This window comes from Columba livia, chromosome Z, assembly GCF_036013475.1.
Source record: "Columba livia isolate bColLiv1 breed racing homer chromosome Z, bColLiv1.pat.W.v2, whole genome shotgun sequence".
Lineage (NCBI taxonomy): Eukaryota > Metazoa > Chordata > Aves > Columbiformes > Columbidae > Columba > Columba livia.
The window spans coordinates 77,384,904-77,402,919 of NC_088642.1; the positions used below are offsets into that span (position 1 = coordinate 77,384,904).

The following is an 18,016-nucleotide window of genomic DNA, read 5'->3' on the forward strand; positions in this document are numbered from 1 at the left end:
TGGGGACAGAACAGCCTAGTCACCTGAAGAAAGTTCTCTTTTTGGGCAGATTTGGTATCTCAATGCAATAGGCATCTTAATTCTGTCTGTATAATATCCTAGGATTTTTGAAAATAACATCTGTATACATAATTTCTTCTCAAATTAATGCCAAAAGGATTAAAAAGGTCAGGATAATGGGGGGTACAGTCATATCACTTGCCTAGACTGCTAAATGAAAGATTTGAAAAAAAAGTAACCCCATCAAAGAACTCGTGTTTTCTTAGTTTCAGATTATTCTGAGTTGCAGATCTGTTTATGACTAAGAACTATACACAAACTGCTCTGGTTGTTGAAAAAGCTTTTTAAGGTTCTTTAAAAAGTTCTCCAAGAATTTTATTCTAAACGTCAAAATCATTTATAGTAAGAACAGAACCGTAATTTCTTGCTGTTATGTTTGCAGATCCACTAATAGTTTTAAGTAACATGAAAAATTACCAACTTCCAGTTTGATAAAAATGTCTGTGTCAATACAAGTCATTAAATATTGACATTCTGTAATAAAAAAATACACAGATTGCTAACATCAGATTATTATTTTCATATAATAATTCATCTTATTATATTTTTATCTCTTTTATTATATTTTAAGACACCAGATATTCTGTTCCAGTCCGGAACATTTTTTCAGTAGCACTGAATGTAAAGGTTTGGTTGTTCTTGTCTGCTTACAAGGACATTGCTGAGATTTGCTGTAATTCACCGAGATATTTTGGAAGGAGGCAGGGAAGTCCTGGCTTTAAAACAATAGACACTGTTTCTTAATGACTTACTTAAAATAGCATTCTCTTATAAAACATTTAGCAATAATACACTAGCAAACACTATTTTCAGATGATCAAACTCAGTCACATATCAGCTTTCTGATTGATACCGCTCCTCGGCAGACTTGTACAAGTAAAATACTTGCGGGGGGAAGTCAGTCAATATACGTATACATCTTTGTCCTTATATGTAACCCCACCTACTAGTTCTTCATCTTGTGGTTCCCCTTGTTTGTGAAATAAGTAAGGTCACCGACCATCTTCTACAAAGTGTGCTAGAACAAAGACTCACTCGACCACGAAACACACAGATCAGCTTATAAAAACCAAGGCGTAATCACAACTTCATACTGCCGGCAGCCACATAGCTTTTTTCCCCCGTCCCGAACTACAACTGAATCAGAAATGAATGGGTTAGGGCTTGCCAAAACTGCCTGAAAGGCCAATTCACCCCTCGGCAATGAGAAATGTCCCCATTGCTGCGGCAGACCTAAAGACTCCAAATTCAAAGGGACCTTTGCATCACATATATGACCCTCCCGGCATCACAGGCTATGAGGGTTTATCCATGTACTTGTGCACTAAGCTCACTAACATGATTTTTAGGCTTATGTATTTTTCAGCACCACATAGATGCAGAAACCACTAGCAGGCATTTATTAGAAAAGATGCTTCACTACTAACTATTGCACTTAATTTTAAATGTGAAATACACTGAAAAAAGGCGATGTCCACTTTTGTCCTAGTAATTTATGCTGGCTGGCCTTTGCTTGATGTGAGTGCACCAAAAGTCCACCACTACAACCTGCACCTTACTTAGGTTTGCTTCTTTAAAATAGTTACCTATAGTATCAAAAAACAACTTCCAAATCAGCAACAGTGATGTTTAGGGTCACTAATGTTTAGGGCAAACCCAACAGAACTGCTTCCCAACAGAGACAAATCTATTAAATTCTGCATTAAAACTGGTTTGGAGATCAGCAGATTTGGACTGTTTCCACTTAACATGTGGCAAAATGACTATTACAGTTATGGACACTTATGAGAATCATAACCTTTTTCACAGTTAATTGTCTAAATAAAGGACAAAATAAATTGCTTTTGTCTAAACAAAATAAGCTCATCCTTAAATACATCATTCAGCTTTAGCTCCTCAGGATCATCTCCCTTACGAAGACTGAAAATAAGAAAAAGATAAGCAGCACAAAAAGATGAAAAAACACTGGTATATCATCCTTGCAGGACCTGCTATTTCCACATTCTGAAATAGCTTTAGGTTTTATGGTGGTTAAAGTCAATGCCCTGCAGTTGTCTGATCTTCAGATGATAAAACATGAAATATCAAGACAGAGGTCTAATGAAACCTGAAGGACCAACACAAGTTTGGAATCCAACTTATGCATACACACAGACATATGTAATTCCCCCTTGTTACTGTGTGATGCTAGTGCTAAACCTGTGTTAACAGCAGATGAAACAATGTACTTTAGAAGAGTATATTAGAAGTACAAATAATGCAAATAGAATAGCAACAACAACAGAGAGTTCAAAAGGATAAACAAAGTTAATCTCTTGGAATAGAGACAAAAATCAATAGTATATACTCCAACAAAACACATTTTGTTGATAGGTAAAGTGTATTTGTTGAATTCCAGAGAGGGTTTACACTTCATGATCTCTTGAAAGACAACTCAATGCTGGGCCCATTACAAAGTTGTAACTATTTCATTCTGAAGTACAGGCTAAGTAAAAACAACGATACCAACTCATCCATAATAAATCAAGACATCATCTGTGAAATGAAGACATAACAGACTATGGAGAAAAAAAGAATTTTCAAGTCTTCAGAAGGTAATGATAAGAATAAAATTTTTCCTTAAGCAACAAGGACCAGTTTATAGATCCTTGGGGAGATAAAAGCTTATGCTAATTCTTCAGATGTTTGTTGGTTTTGTTTTTTTCTGAAGTTCAGAAACTCATAAACAGTATTGTGTTACCAAAAAAAGCTATGGTTTTGTGTCCTTTATTATTGAAGACAATGTATTGTATTCATTACATAAATGTTTGCTGAAATAAAAGAGCACTCAGGGCAATTTTGACCAGACTGATAATGATTCTAGTGATGGAAATCAACATATGCACCATAGATGGAAGAAAAAAACTTAAGCAGAGATCAGATGTTCAGTTCTCAACCAATACACAAGGGTTCTTCTTAACATCTGGACAGCTATTCCTTTGCCTATATAAACAGCAACATCTATTCTGATAAGCAAATACACACAAGCGTACTTACTACATAGTTCCCAGGAGATGCTGAAGAATAAGGTATCTGTAACATCAACAGAAACAAAACAGTAATTTCTTCTGCATTGAGATGAGGTCCACACACACATTTATGTACAGCTGTACGTTAACATTTGTTTAATTTATTTCAAAGAGACAGAAAAAAACACCTTTTCAACAACTTGCCATTTTATGTTCAAGTCCTAAACTAGCAATATAGACACAAATAAAATTTAACACCCACTATTTCAAATACAAATATTTCCATTTAAGATTTGTGTGCCCTGGTAGCCACTCTAATGAAATTAATATGAATAACATAATTCACCAATTTATATGTCTGTAGGCTGAGGTCTAATATCTCCTCTCCATTGTTTCACAATAAGTGAGACAAGCATTCTTAGCAGCAAGATCACTTTTTTAAGATACCAAGTTACAAGGTCTAGTACAAATCCAGCTCTTGCACCTACTACCAGAGTCTTCTTATTCTTATTGGGGAGCCACAATGAAATCTATAAATATCTGCAGTCTACAGTAAAACATTAAGCTGTAAGATTATTAAGGTAATATGCTTCATAAGCTTTACAAACATGAGCAGCACATGCTTGCATTTAAGTCAATAGGATTTCAGAGTCATCCCAAGCACGGACCGAATCTTTATGTTCATATATATACTTCATTTTGAATAAAATCTTGACGATAAAAGGAAAAGCAACTCTTCTTTCACCCTAGAATTATGCAACTGTACTGTCAAAATACAAAATTATTTTGTAGCATAAACATCTTCCATGATTGTATGCAACTTGACAGTCAACTCATTTTTACAAAAAGAGCTATTACTGGACTTCTCAATTAATTTCATAGACTGAAAATATTTCAATTATCAGTTGAAAAATAACCTAACATCCATTTAATTGACTACACACAAAAGAAAACTGGGGAAAAGTTTCCTTTTTTTTTGCCCAGTTGTCATTATTTGAATTAAAAAGTCAAAACTGAGAACAACAGGAAGAACCTGGCCAGTCTGTGATGCTAGGCTGATCTTATCCAACTGCAAGTGATAAAAAAAGACACATTTTCATACTAATGATGTATGATCACTAAATGAAAATGAAAAAATTACCTTTGAGTTTCCTGAAGAAATACCAGACACCGTTGTCCATGTGGGATGCCTCACTGACATCCTCCTCCTTCAACCTGCTATTGTACTACCTCACTTTGTAGTTGTGGCAATGAAATTCAATAGAGTGCATTGCTTTTTACGAAAAGCTTATAAAAATGGCCGATGTCTTGCAAGCAATTGCCCTATGATTCCATGTTCCCTAGTTAAGAGCAGCAAATGTGCTTTTGTTATGTAAAATATGAGCACACATTAAGCTGTATCTTAACAAGCTGTGATTTCTGTAGAGCTTGCTGGCCAGATAGTGTTGACCTACCTCATCTTACCTGCGTTAAAGGAAGATAAAATATATTTTAAATATACCTCAAAATAACCTTTGTGTTATGGATGTGCTGTAACTGATGTAAAGATGCAGAACATGATAGTGTGATTGTGAACAGAGCTGATATTTACATGTCAATCAGCACTCCGTTCAGATGTGCTCCTTGCTGTACCTGCTCTGTGTTAGGGTTGCATGGAAAAACATAAAGCACGCAGTATTTAATTTATTGAATGAAGTGGAATTTTTTTGCTATTGTATTGATGAGAAATACTTCCCTAAATATAAGATGATGTCTAATATATTTTAAATATTTACTTACAGAATTGGCATTGGTTGGGTTTGGCCAAGGTCTACCACCCCCAGGACCCCTGCAACAGAAGAAGAAAGATGAGACATAGAACAACCTCCAACTTCTGACCAGCTGGGGAAGCAAATCAAAATAATCTGTTTCCAGAATAAGAAAGGAGTTACTTTTTTCAAATTCAAGCATTTATAAACTATAACTACGTCAAGCTATAATGCTACCGCAAAATGCTCACTGTTGCACTACTGCTTCCATTTAATCAGTTTATGACTTGATTAAGTATTTATTATTATGACCCTGCCACTCACATTTAAGACTCATTCTGGTACTTCTGTACTTTCGGGATGGCATCACAAGTAGTCCTTCCCCACCATCCACACTGACACAGGCTGTGCTGGACATGGAGCAGTTTTGTGTCGGTCCCAAACTCTTTTAAATTTGCCAGTCATCCCCCTTTTAAATTCCCAATGGAACAATTTGAAAGACATTGCAAATTTGTGTTTTCTTGAAGTTCGTCCCTTCTGTTCATGAAGAATTTAACTCTGTGTTACATATACGCCATATATTAATGTGGCACAGAATTGTTGGAAAGAGTAAAAAACAAGTTTGCAAATTCTTTAAGTTCTCACGAGGAGTGTTTTAACCTATAATCTGTTGCCCTTTTTAAAAAATACTTGGAGGAAGTATGAGACATCTCATGAAAAGTCTACTTACGGTATGGACAAAGTCAGAAAGCTACTAAAATGTAAGTGTAATTTCATTCATAGCAATAGTACTCCTGCTTGCATAATTCAGTACCTTCCTCAAGAATTGAAAATACATGTATTTGTTGAGTATGGATCTAGAACACTGTAAGTATAGTAATGTTTCATCAGTGGAAGTGAAGGTAGTACTTTATAAATGCTTTGGAAAAACCTATTTTTAAAAAAAAGCCACAAAAAGTATGTTCCTAAAACATGTATCTGATAATAATAACAGTAAATCTCATGTACTAAAAATTGAAAACATGCCATTTTATACATACACTTAAAACATATGTTTAGATATGTATCTAAAGCCAGTTTACTACTTGACTAAGGCTACATTATCTCCACAGAAGTCACAGAAACAGGAAATTTATCGTACAGCAGGAAAAACGGAAACTTCATGCTTTTCGGACATTCCCATCACTCTCGTCCCCGATGGCGCACACATGAAGTGGCAGCTCCCCAGCACGGGACAAGAGTGTTCCATTGGCAGGAGAGCTGTCTGACGAAGCCACCGCCAAGGAGACATCAGACAGGTATGAAAAGCAGACAGGAATGGGGAAAGGAAAAGAAGAAAAACTGTGCAGACAGAGCACGTTTTTCCTCACGACTCGCTGTTATTTTAACATCCTCACTCTGAGCTGAGCACTGAAAAATAGCGCGGTGCTCAGGCTTCGTCTTTTAACAGTCCCGAGGGAACTAAGCCATACAGGAGGTAAAACCTCCATGTTTACAGTCATAACATCTCAATAACCGTAATTATTCCTGGGAGCACTAGGAACTCGCAGTTATTTATAAATAAGATGAAGTCACTTTTTGAAGGCCCTGACAACTGAGAGGCAGATGACAAAACTTTCACATTTTAAATGGTATTTTGGCTTCATTGGCTTTAGAAAAGCAACATTAGCCACCACACCTCACCAGACATGGCAGTGATTTAAATACAGAGAAGAAAGCAGGCTTTGTTAATGAGTTCAGGAAGGTCCCTACCTATTTTAAAGCCTTGCAAAACTAAATACTATTGAGTAGATAAGTTGCTTGAGGGATCTAATATGCAATTTTATTTTTTTTAGGACACTGTTCAGGAAACCATAAAGGTATTAGCTCAAAAATCAGCTGAAATAAATCAAGTGGAAATTGATTTATTTCTGCTCACATTACTTTTGGGTGGTTGGAAAACAAAAATGCAGGTGAGGGTCTTTTCTGCCTTATTCATTGAGAGGAAGGGAGGCAAAGCAAGGAAAGGGACTCATACTACTCATGCTCCTCAGGTCAGATATTTAGTAATTTCTCCTCTGCTAATGATTATAAGGTGAAATATTAGTGTGGGTTGGTTTGTTGTTTTTTTTTTTTTCCTATCTAAAATTTGTTCTTTTTTTCTATGTACTATGTTTGGTTTAGTTGATTCCATTTTTCAGAGAAATGGGGAATATTTGTAACAACACTGGAAGTCTGTTTTCACCCCACACCTCTGCACTCGTTTGTGTTACATTATGTAAGATGAATACAGATACATCTAGCAAAAAGCATCAAATGGAAAACATCTGTGATGACGCCACAGATTACTCTGAACGACAGAGATACTACAAGGTGGACTCAGCTGCATGACTGGCTTAAGCCACAGCAACATGGACATTTAGACAGGCCTTATGGGGAGACTGGGAAACCCACCTTTCATCTGAAAAACAGTTGGAATTTACAAATTTACTGGAAGCCGTGGACAGCTCTATGTATAGACTTAGAAAACACTGTAGCAGGTTCTGCTGGAAAGCCATATGGTTTGTGTGGAGCCAAATGTTGTTTGCTTATAAAACACACACTAGAAAAAAGCTACCTGCAACTTTTTTCAATGCAATTTTTTTGCCTTTTATTGATTGTTTATTTTGGAAGAACCAGCAGAGTCATAAAACATTATTATTAATGTACCAATGCCAAAGCAGAGTAATTTATGAAGTGTCTATCACTGTGACTAATTACAGCTGCACTTTATCCTTTAACTTAGTCCTATAGCATTGATCCCAGTACTTTAAAAAATACAGTCTGAAATTTCAGTTTCCCAAGGGCCATGTATATTCAATCAGGAAATGAAACATCTAGACAGAAGTTTGTGAATTGAAGTTAAAAAACAAAATCACACTTTTTTCTTTTCAGGCATGACTGAGATATTTTCAGCGCCTGAGACAGCACAGCAGGACATGTGGGCCATTAAAAACTACCAGTGAAATTTAACACTGCTCCCTAAAATTTGCCATTTTGTTGCAAAGAGGGCATTTTCCCACAAAGAAATAAAATCTTACTTAAAAGTTTCAACTTAAAAGCTTCTACTTTAAATAAAAGTTATTTTTAAGAAGAACACAGGATATGTAATCTAATAAGCAATTTTTTAGCGGTACTATATTTGTGCAGAATATGCTCCTAGACTGAAATACTGTCTATAAGCTGTCAAACTGGTTGTTGCCATTTTTGACAATAAAGAACACCTTTTCCTCCAGAAAAAATGTAAAATTATATTTGGCAAGTATTCTGCTCTTAAACAGAACAGCTTCCTTTTGAGCTTTCACAGGGGAAAAGACAGATTTTAAAAAGGCAACTGTTTTTGTAGAGTGCTCGTTTTTATATTTTAACATTGCCGAAAGTAAAAAAATATTGAACGCTGAAAAATTTAAACGTAAGAAAAGGATATGGCTATGTAAAAACCAATGTGTGTTCCTGTAAGATTTATGAATAGTTATCCTGTTTCATAGAAATGTAAGTACACTAAATCACTTACACTGTTATTTCTTAGTGCTACGCATTAGATAAAATACAAGGGATAACACATAGAGTGCACTTAGCGCAGCCAGGTCCATCTATTGCTACTGCCCACACGTTATCCTTGGATGCACTCTGACTGATTCCAAATGCTGGAATTGACCAGATAATGAGTCTTCATTAAGATTTCTGCATCACGACAACTTTGACAGCCGTACATTTACAGTAAGAAAAAAGCCTAATGTTCTGGAAATACAGTTAAAAAAACCTCAGACCATAGTAACTGTTTCATTTTGCTTTTGATCAGTATATGTCACTTCATTTGACAGAGGAAAAAAATTATCAGTTTGATGGTGAAAAAATCATTAATGTAGTAAGACATGGAATAATGGAGCTCCTTACAACAGCCTGTGATTCAACACCTAGCACAGGTCAGGATACGCTAGAGCATAATATTCCAGTAGTAGCATTTTGGACTCTATTATGGCTTTAAAGTGAATTATAATTTATAATAAGCAAATGGACAGTATGAAGTCTTGTTCAAAACCAAGAAAGCGTATTCTGTTCCCGCTGAGCTGGAGTAAAGATGAATTTGTAAGAACGTAAAGGAATGTGGTATATGCCTGGTAAGACACGGAGACTGCCGTGCTTACCTACTTCATAATTATTGCAATACATCTTGCTCTTCTCAGAAGATCATACACTGTATCAAAGCTCATGAATTTCCCAAGTAAAGATCTCCAATTCATGGTGTCTTCTTCAAGAGGACACACCAGTTCAAAGGAAAACGTACTTCCCACAACACTGAATTAAAAGAACACGATCTATGCATGTTTACTGGCTCAACACAAGACAAAATGCGCTTATTAAATGCTGCAATATGGAAATGTTATTATTTCAACCCATAGCCATTTACTCTATCTCTGGCAGACCAGGAATTCTTTTTGTATTCTTTTTGTCATCCAGAAACTGTCTTCTTATTTTTCCTATGTAAATTCTAATTTTATATGGATATATGAATTTTATATGGATAAGTAGCCTCAAAATAACTTATTTATCCTCCATTTTACTTTATAACATTTTATTTTAGAAAGTTAATTTTCTTATAATAAAATATCCTCCTGAGGATGATCTGTGAGTGCTTGTATTATACTCACACTGAATTTCAAATATCTAAATAATTTTTCTACAACTATTTTATTTAAAAGAAGAAATGCCTACCCTTGGGAAGGTTCCTAGAATTATCTTGAGTCCAACATATGATGTCTATGATAGACTAACATTAGATTTCCTTTTATTTGTTTCAAGAATTCAAGGTCTGACTGGAAATCAGAAGGAATTAAGGATGTGGTGGACTAGATGTTTTTTTTAATGGTGTATCAATACCTTGTTTTCAGGTTGGCAACCCTTTGTTGGCAACAAAGATGATGAAGGGAGTGGAGCACCTCCCTTATGAAGAAAGGCTGAGGGAGCTGGGTCTCTTTAGTTTGGAGAAGAGGAGACTGAGGGGTGACCTTATTAATGTTTATAAATATATAAAGGGTGAGTGCCATGAGGATGGAGCCAGGCTCTTCTCAGTGACAAACAATGATAGGACAAGGGGTAATGGGATCAAGCTGGAACACAAGAGGTTCCACTTAAATTTGAGAAGAAACTTCTTCTCAGTGAGGGTGACAGACACTGGAACTGGCTGTCCAGGGAGGTTGTGGAGTCTCCTTCTCTGGAGACATTCAAAACCCGCCTGGACATGTTCCTGTGTGACCCCACCTAGGCGTTCCTGCTCCAGCAGGGGGATTGGACTGGATGATCTTTTGAGGTCCCTTCCAATCCCAAACATACTGTGATACTTGAAATGAAAATTATCATCTCCCGCTTATGCCTCCTATAGAAACAGGAGTAAAAATGGGTATCTATGATGTAATGATAACAAGAGTTTTTTAAACTTGACTGTGTTTTCTGTGCTGCTCTGCTGAAAATCCACTCTTGAAAGACGAAGGAGAAAGAAAAGAAGATGTCCTCTGCTTTAGGTTGCAAAATCATTTGAGTGTGTTGATAGTGGGTCCTCTCTGCTGCCTTCTCTGACAAGAATGACTTGATAATCTCTGGTCTGTGTTACGCTAGAGCTAATTAGAGCAGTCCCTTAAAATCTGTGAATCTCTTAAGAGAGAGATCTATATAATACAAGTAGCACCTTATTTTCTTCCAGACTTGCTAATCATGTAAGCAACTCCAAGTAAGCAAAATATTTATCTGAAGTGCAGAAGATTGTTCATGTTGGGCCACTTGCGATGTTAAAATCCTCACCTTAAATTTAGTATACTCTAGATACACTCATTTTAAATCAGAAGTACTTCTACACAGCGAGGGGTATTGTTGACAGGTATAAAAGGCACAATACACTCCCATGATAAATCCATGCCTGGAATACATCAGTACATATCAATTCAGTCTGTGTCAATTTCTACTAAATGATGATCGAGTCCCAGAAGTGCTTGGAAATATTAAAACGTTACACTCATATCTGTGATGCTCCTGTATCTGACAGACAGGAAATAAATGTAGTTATGGAAATAAACCAGCAATGGAGAAATAGTAATCCACACTTCTTTCAAATATGTCTTTTATTTTTTCTTTTTTTTTTTTTTAATAAATAGTTACAGATAATGGTTTTCTCTTGCTAAAATTAAGTACTTGTTTATTTTGCAAAAAAAAGCCACACTGGTACCATTCTTTAAAAATATTGAATCATTCAATAAAAACATAAATGCAAATAGTGTCATTTAGAAAAAAAATGCATATTTTTTATGTTATGTTGGTGACTACACTGACAAAATATTCCCAGTAATTGAACTTTGACCTGTGAAAGAAACTCAGTATTTGTACAGACTTGCAGGGACAGCAAAGGCGCCTGTAAGAGACGCGTGCAGAAGGAAACTGCTGCGGATTCACTTCTTTAAATTGCTGTAATTAATCATCAAAGCATGTTACTTATCAAAGCATGTTCTCCCTTGTCGCATGTATCCCAAATGTTACTTCTACAACGAAACAGTGATTTTTCTAAATATTATAAGATTTTATTATTTGCTTACATGTTCATTCCAGGCATCCCCGGGCCACCTAAAGCATTCAGTGGGGGTCTCATTGCACCTCCATAGTTCTGCAATGATAACCAAGGGTCAGACTACCACAAAACAAAAAAACAAAACCAAAGAGGAGGGGGAAAGAAAGGACAGCAGGTTAATGATATCCCTATATAACTGCTGAATGGATAGGCCAATGTAATTAATTCTTCCAGGAGTTTCCATTGTTGACTTAAAAAAATGATGATGTTAACCCCACCAAGAAAGAATTACAAACAACAGAAACAAGACTAAGAATACTTTAAATGTCAGTTTTTTCAGGAGGAACTATTTAGACATATAGAGGTTGAGTCAATGGCCAACTAAGGCAGGTTTTATAATATATTCAAATTTTATACCAAGGGAGCTCATTCAAATTCAGAAACCTGGACTTAGATTCTAAGATTTCAACATCATGGAATTAAAATAGAATTATTTTCATTACATTTTGTTAGGATATCAATAAATGCCTGTATAATTACACCACATAATATCACTTTTATAACATACAGTATAACCACCACATTTTTCTTCTAATTAGTCAATTATAATAAGTCTAAAGCAACTAATAGGAAAAGCATTTCGTATGATCATGAATGTCATAGTGATATCAACAAATTAATTGCGCAATGACTACAGAATCTGAGTTTGTGCTCTGATATTACGACAAAAGTTTAACTGTATTATCTAGATGAAAAAATAAATTATATCCATTTTTATTCAGAAGTATACAAGGAGAACAGAGTATCTCACCTCACAATCACAATGCACTCCCTAATCTGTGTTAATACTGCTACATCTTTCTGATATTTACAAACAGGTAATAGTAAATTTTCTAAAATGAACAGCTGTGCATTTTGGAAGGGGGTGCAGGGAAAGAAGTGGTTTACTTTTAAAATAATTAGGTCATTGTTGGAGTCTATTTCCCAATAATAAAACTAATACAGTCTATTTCATGCACAGTTTACTACAAACTGCATAAATTATATGACTTAGGCTTATGGGTGATCTCTAGATTGGTTGGGTTCACACCACCATGTAAACCTAAGTTATGAATACATGAGAGAAATCCAACAGTGACATCCAAAGTATGGGTCTGGTGCTATTTTGACTTATATGACATATCCAGTTATCTAGAACTGATCTGTGACTCGGAGGGGAGGTTCTGTTGGTGCAAACAAAACCCACAAACTTGGAATTTTCTTCATTGTTAACAATTTTAGAGGTGTCCTGCGGAGAGCTGGTTTGCAATAATATATCCAGAGGCTGCAAACAGGTGTCCTCGTCCAGACCCAACAGTGCCATCTGAACACAGTGTCCCCACAGCTTCTGGTCACCAGTCCCTGCTCATTCCTGCCTTCCTGTGTGTGGCCAGCAAACCAATTGGTGCCCACGCTCAGGCAAAAGTCAGACAGATTAATCAAACCTGTTGTTTAACCTAGGTTATCCTACATGATTTTGCCTAAGCAACTCTTCTATAAGAACTGTAGAATAGTAACTGGTGGGTAGTCAAAACAGCTGGACACAGTGACATCTCCAGCTGGCACTACTGGATCTGGAACAGAACAGTCTGGCTGTTACGAAACAGCAGTTCCTTATCCGTTTTATTTCATTTTTCCATTTTGATGTGGAAGGCTGAACCATTTTCCCTACTTGGCCTGCCTGGTTATCCAGCTTCTTTATTTTAATTCAGGAATCATTGTTGTGGATTGAGGTTAAAGGGATCTGTGGAATCCTGCAGGACCGAAAGAATCCAAATCAAACGTACTTCTAACTCTAATTACTGCTAATTCTAATCAAATGTACTCCTTGGTCTTAAAATAAGAGCACTTTCATTAAGGCTACCAATATATATATTTCTTCAGTTGCAGCTATGTTCTCTGCAGAAGTTAGTGCCCCAATATGCTCCTTACAGTTTTCTATCCAAAGTCGCCACCACCACTGTTCATTTGGCAATTGAGCTGTTCACAAAAGTGTTTCCTAACATCAGGTGGCCAAAATGAGCCAGATTATTTTATTTAATGTTTATGATGACCTGATTATTTTTGACTAGAAAGCATTAGGAAGGTTGTGGGCAGGCCCACCACCAAATAAGAAGGACAAGGAGAAGCAACAGTCACAGATTGGGGGTAGTACCCCACTCACCTAGCGTAACCACAGCTTGAAAAAAAGGCCAAACCAAATTCTTTGGCATTTTTCACAGATTGAGCATTTAAAAGCATCCACTGCTTTTTGCTTTATACTATTTAATTTGCATCTGCATTTCTGTATCAGGACATTGTTTCCCAATTGACGGCCGGCCGCAAGGCAGCAGGGCCTCCCGCTATGGGCACACCTACGTCAACTTTAACTGTAGCTTAAAAGCTGGTCTGAAAGATTTATCAAATTTGTTTTTAGAACTCCATTCTAGGATGATCCTAAATACCAGATACAAAGATAGAAGATGAACCATTTATAGAAAAGACTGATTGTGAACTTAATTTTTGTGTAGATTAGCAACATTTTTCCCCATTTTAAGAGGATGTTCAGTACAGAAGAACCTTACAAAACCAGTTGATTTTAAGAGACTGCAAAAATGGATGAACTATCCTTATAAAAACTGGCATGAGATTTGCCTGCTGTGTGACTAATTGTGCTGCATAAAGTATCAGCTCAATCTCACATGGCAGCATTGCAAAGCGTCTCTACCTCCAAAAGGCAAGTGTTAAACACACTTCAGTGCTACAGAAATGATACCAAACTTATTTAATAGTGGTGTGTTGGTCACACAGCAGATGTGGTGTAGAAATGCACCTTGGTTTCTACCAAGAAGACCCAAAATTTTAGAGACAGTTATGAACAGATTTGAAAGGCAAAGCTATTTAATAATTTCAAATTTGGTTGCTACTCCAAGGAACAAAGAAGTCACTAGAAAGATTATCTGATATGGGGAAGTGAAAACACAAAGTGTGGGCACAACAAGCACGCTGTAAAACAAAATAGTGGCTAGGCAAGTATGAAACACAACCATCTAAATTATCTCTCACTGAAAGTGCTGACAAAATACAGAATAATCTTTTGGATTTACATTTCATATTTGGATTTCATATTTCATTAATTTGTTTTCTACCTTAGTTTACTGTTGAAATGTAATACTGACAAATATCCACTCATATTTTTTACAATTTTGAAGAACGAGCCTATGAAAAATTATGAGCAGGTGAGCACCCTGGAGAAGGCTGATTCTTGCAATCCAAGGTTGCTTCGCTCTTAAAAACACAGCTAGAGAGATTCTTACAATTGACAATGGGGAAAAATGGCAGCATGAACTTCTCATTTTATATTAAGATCTCTCTAACATTCACCAAAAATCTAGATCAATAGCGGATGAAAGAAAGACTTGACAGAATTTGGGGAGGTATTTTTGGTACAAAGAGTTTGTCCAAGTTAGAAGTATTAATCCTTTCCTCCTGAACAGCATGGCTGGCAGGATGAGGAGACACCTACTCAGTCCTTGGTCTCCTTTACAATGTCAGCCTTTGACTACAACATACACTGGCTGTAGGACAAACGTAATTTTTTCTGAAATCAGTGAAAGGATTCCTCTTTTAGTTTCAACTCTTAATTAAAATGACTGATGTTTTCATTTGAGACTTCCTACAGGTGCAACCAAGATTTAATTTTTGCAAAATATAAAGTTTTAAAAACTATTTTAAAATGGGATTAGAAGAACAAGTCCTGGCCATCTTCAAGCTATGGAAAGCCAGAGTAATATAGTATAAATACAGGCCTATCAATAGAAATGGGTATCCGCTTGTGGAAGGTACCTGTGGTCCTAACGGAACCATTCCTCTTGGAGGAGTCATTCTCTGCATCGGCCCACCCATGTTTGGATGCCCTGCAAATAAAACCATGTAACTTAAAACACTATGTGACACACAATTTCCTTGTAAAACAACTTTAACAAAACATTTCTTTTTAATTAACACCAAGCTTAAAAAGCTGCAGTAAGCTTTGAAAAACAGAAATACACAAGTTTGAGAAGACGGTACTTTTGAAGGGTCAAAATAATTATTTAATTCACCTTGCTGCCGTGTTGGGTCCATCCCACTAGGCAATAATGGCTGACTTCCTGGGACACCTCCAAGTGCCTGCAAGCATAGAAACCATGTGTTAAAAGCACAAAAATGCTTCAAAATTTATGTTAAACACATAATGTAGATATTTTGGGTTTAAATCCCAAACGTTTTTCTGAATCAAAAGTAATGTGGAAAAGTTAACTTTCCTAATGACTCAAGTAAATGTCCTAAGTGCATAACTAAATTAAAAGTCCCAAACATCCTACAACCCTGGCTATGCATTTTGCATGGGCAAACTCTTGGACTTCCATGGAATTATGTATAAATAATCTCCAAAATACAACTGCCTAATTCACCTTCACACCCCCCAATACTTCCTTCACTTTGGCTTACTCACTGTTTAACTTTCAAATACTGCCTTCTTCTTGGGTACATGGAAACTTATCCAAAGCTTATGTTACTACAGTTTTCCCTTTTAACCATTATTTTAACATTTCCTGTCAGAGCCCAGGATGCAGACACCAGTATTCTCCAAGAGTGAGCTATAGCCGAGCCAACTGCACAGAATTCACAGGGTACAGCTAATTTCGGCTGTGGTGTGGGGGGCATTCCTACTCTTGAAGGGGACCAATGCCAAGATAAGCTTTTTATTAGTCTACAGAAGATAACAACAGTCACAAAGCTTGCTCCTAAATTTGCCTTCAAGCATGAAGGTACATTGTGTTGTTGATTCACCACTGGTCCAAATCAAACATATTGCTTCTATGTCCCTACATTTCATCTGCCCTTTGGGTTTATGGTAACTGAATTAGGTTCAAGGCTAATTTCTACAGTCTCTTACCTATAGCTTAGTCAACTAGGAAAATGTTTTTATGAATGGATCTTCAGCTGACCCACTAGGTGCTGTTTCGCATTTCAAAACAATACAACATTTTCAGTACAAATGCATCCAGGATGAGTAAATCTCTTATTATGAAAGTAGTCCATTCAGTTATTGCTTACTGAGGGAACAGATAAGTTACTCTTGAGCTGAAAATACTATAGGAGTCTTGGGTACATATAAAGGGGAACCTATGTGTAAACATTATAAAGTCTGTTTCCACAAGAAGTAGGAAATTCAAAACTAAGATACATGTTAATACCTTAGAGGTAACATGGTGAAAAGGTACTGTAAGGCTTATGGGATAAACATATAATCTCAGATGACATAATTTAAAACTTTTACATGCACTCCAGTGGCTTGAAAGTCAGGACAAAATGCAGCACAGAGACATGAAATGCACAGAGAAGTGTCAAACATTAGCCCAGCAGGAACTGCCAAGGATGACAAGTGAGGCACAAGGACACAGAGGGATTTGCTGCCGCGACCACAGATGACCAAAGAATTAACTCACATGGTCATTACACTGTAGATCATTACACGAAGGACTGTGGTTCCTTTCCAACACATCACACCACTTTTCAAGAAAAACAATTGTACCTGTGCAGCACAATGCACTGTGCACAGCAGGGCTTGATCTCACAGTGATCAAGCACTGGAGGCAATTTAGAGGCACTAGTGTGGCTCTGGGTCAGTACTAATCATCCTTGCTACAAAGCCTAGATCTAGCTCAGATAACCCTTACCCAGCACTGACTGGACTGTGCTGTGCACACATGTGCTGCGTTACCCTCCCTTATCTACAAAACACAATCCCTGCTGCAAGACACTAAGGACTAGTTAATAGTTACAGAGGCAGTTTTAGTTCTGATATTTACTGACTTCCAGCTAATCAAAATTTCAGCCTTAAAGCTGCACTACAGTAGTTTATTAATTCCACACACTCCCCATCTATACTGTAACTTAAATAATGTCAGTATTGTTAAAAGCAACCATTCATGAATGCAGCATAATGTAAATGAATTGCAAGAGCTGTAATTCACTAAGATTATGTGATTATGTTACAGCTCCGAACTGAAAATATCACAATATGCAGACAAAAACAGTTCCAAAGCTAAAACTGCATGTTGGCAGAGCTTTCACAGCATCCACCACATCCAGTTTCTACCTGCCATTATTTACAGTGCTCAGAAACACAGAAAGAGAAATAAAGAAATATGTGAAACCCAAACACTGGTGTATCTTTGACTAAGAGATTACTGGAAGATGTAAAAATCAAGAGGATATTTTGTATGGAGTTACAGTATGCTCATAGCAAATATTTAACTAAAGTACTGATGACACTGTACTCTCACATTGTCCCTTGATGATCATTTCAACAATATTAATTAAGCCACCCATTTCCTTCCGAGAAAGCAGCCATGCTACAGGTAACTTAACCTGCTCCCAAACATCACCATGTCTGATTTGCAGAAACATTTGAAGAAGTCTTGTGACCCGACACATTCAGCTCACTGAATTTTAAACCAATTTTTAAACTTTTAAACTTTCTGGCAATATTGTGCCAGTGCTATAGACAAGTTTTTTCACATAAGATGGCCAGGACTGAGGTTGGAGCATAAAAGTCTCCT

The 18,016-nt window shown here is 36.6% G+C and overlaps 1 protein-coding gene across 3 annotated transcripts in view; it reads right to left on the minus strand.

The window, feature by feature from the left end:
- SSBP2 (single stranded DNA binding protein 2) overlaps positions 1 to 18,016 on the minus strand; it is a 186,798-nt gene that overhangs the window by 25,248 nt on the left and 143,534 nt on the right. For all 3 annotated transcript variants that reach the window (XM_065046440.1, XM_065046441.1, XM_065046439.1), the window contains 5 exons: positions 15,512 to 15,578; positions 15,255 to 15,325; positions 11,419 to 11,486; positions 4,848 to 4,896; positions 3,097 to 3,132 (listed from right to left, as the gene is read on the minus strand). In XM_065046440.1, coding sequence (XP_064902512.1) covers positions 3,097 to 3,132; positions 4,848 to 4,896; positions 11,419 to 11,486; positions 15,255 to 15,325; positions 15,512 to 15,578 — 291 coding nt within the window. The remainder of the gene's footprint in view (positions 1 to 3,096; positions 3,133 to 4,847; positions 4,897 to 11,418; positions 11,487 to 15,254; positions 15,326 to 15,511; positions 15,579 to 18,016) is intronic.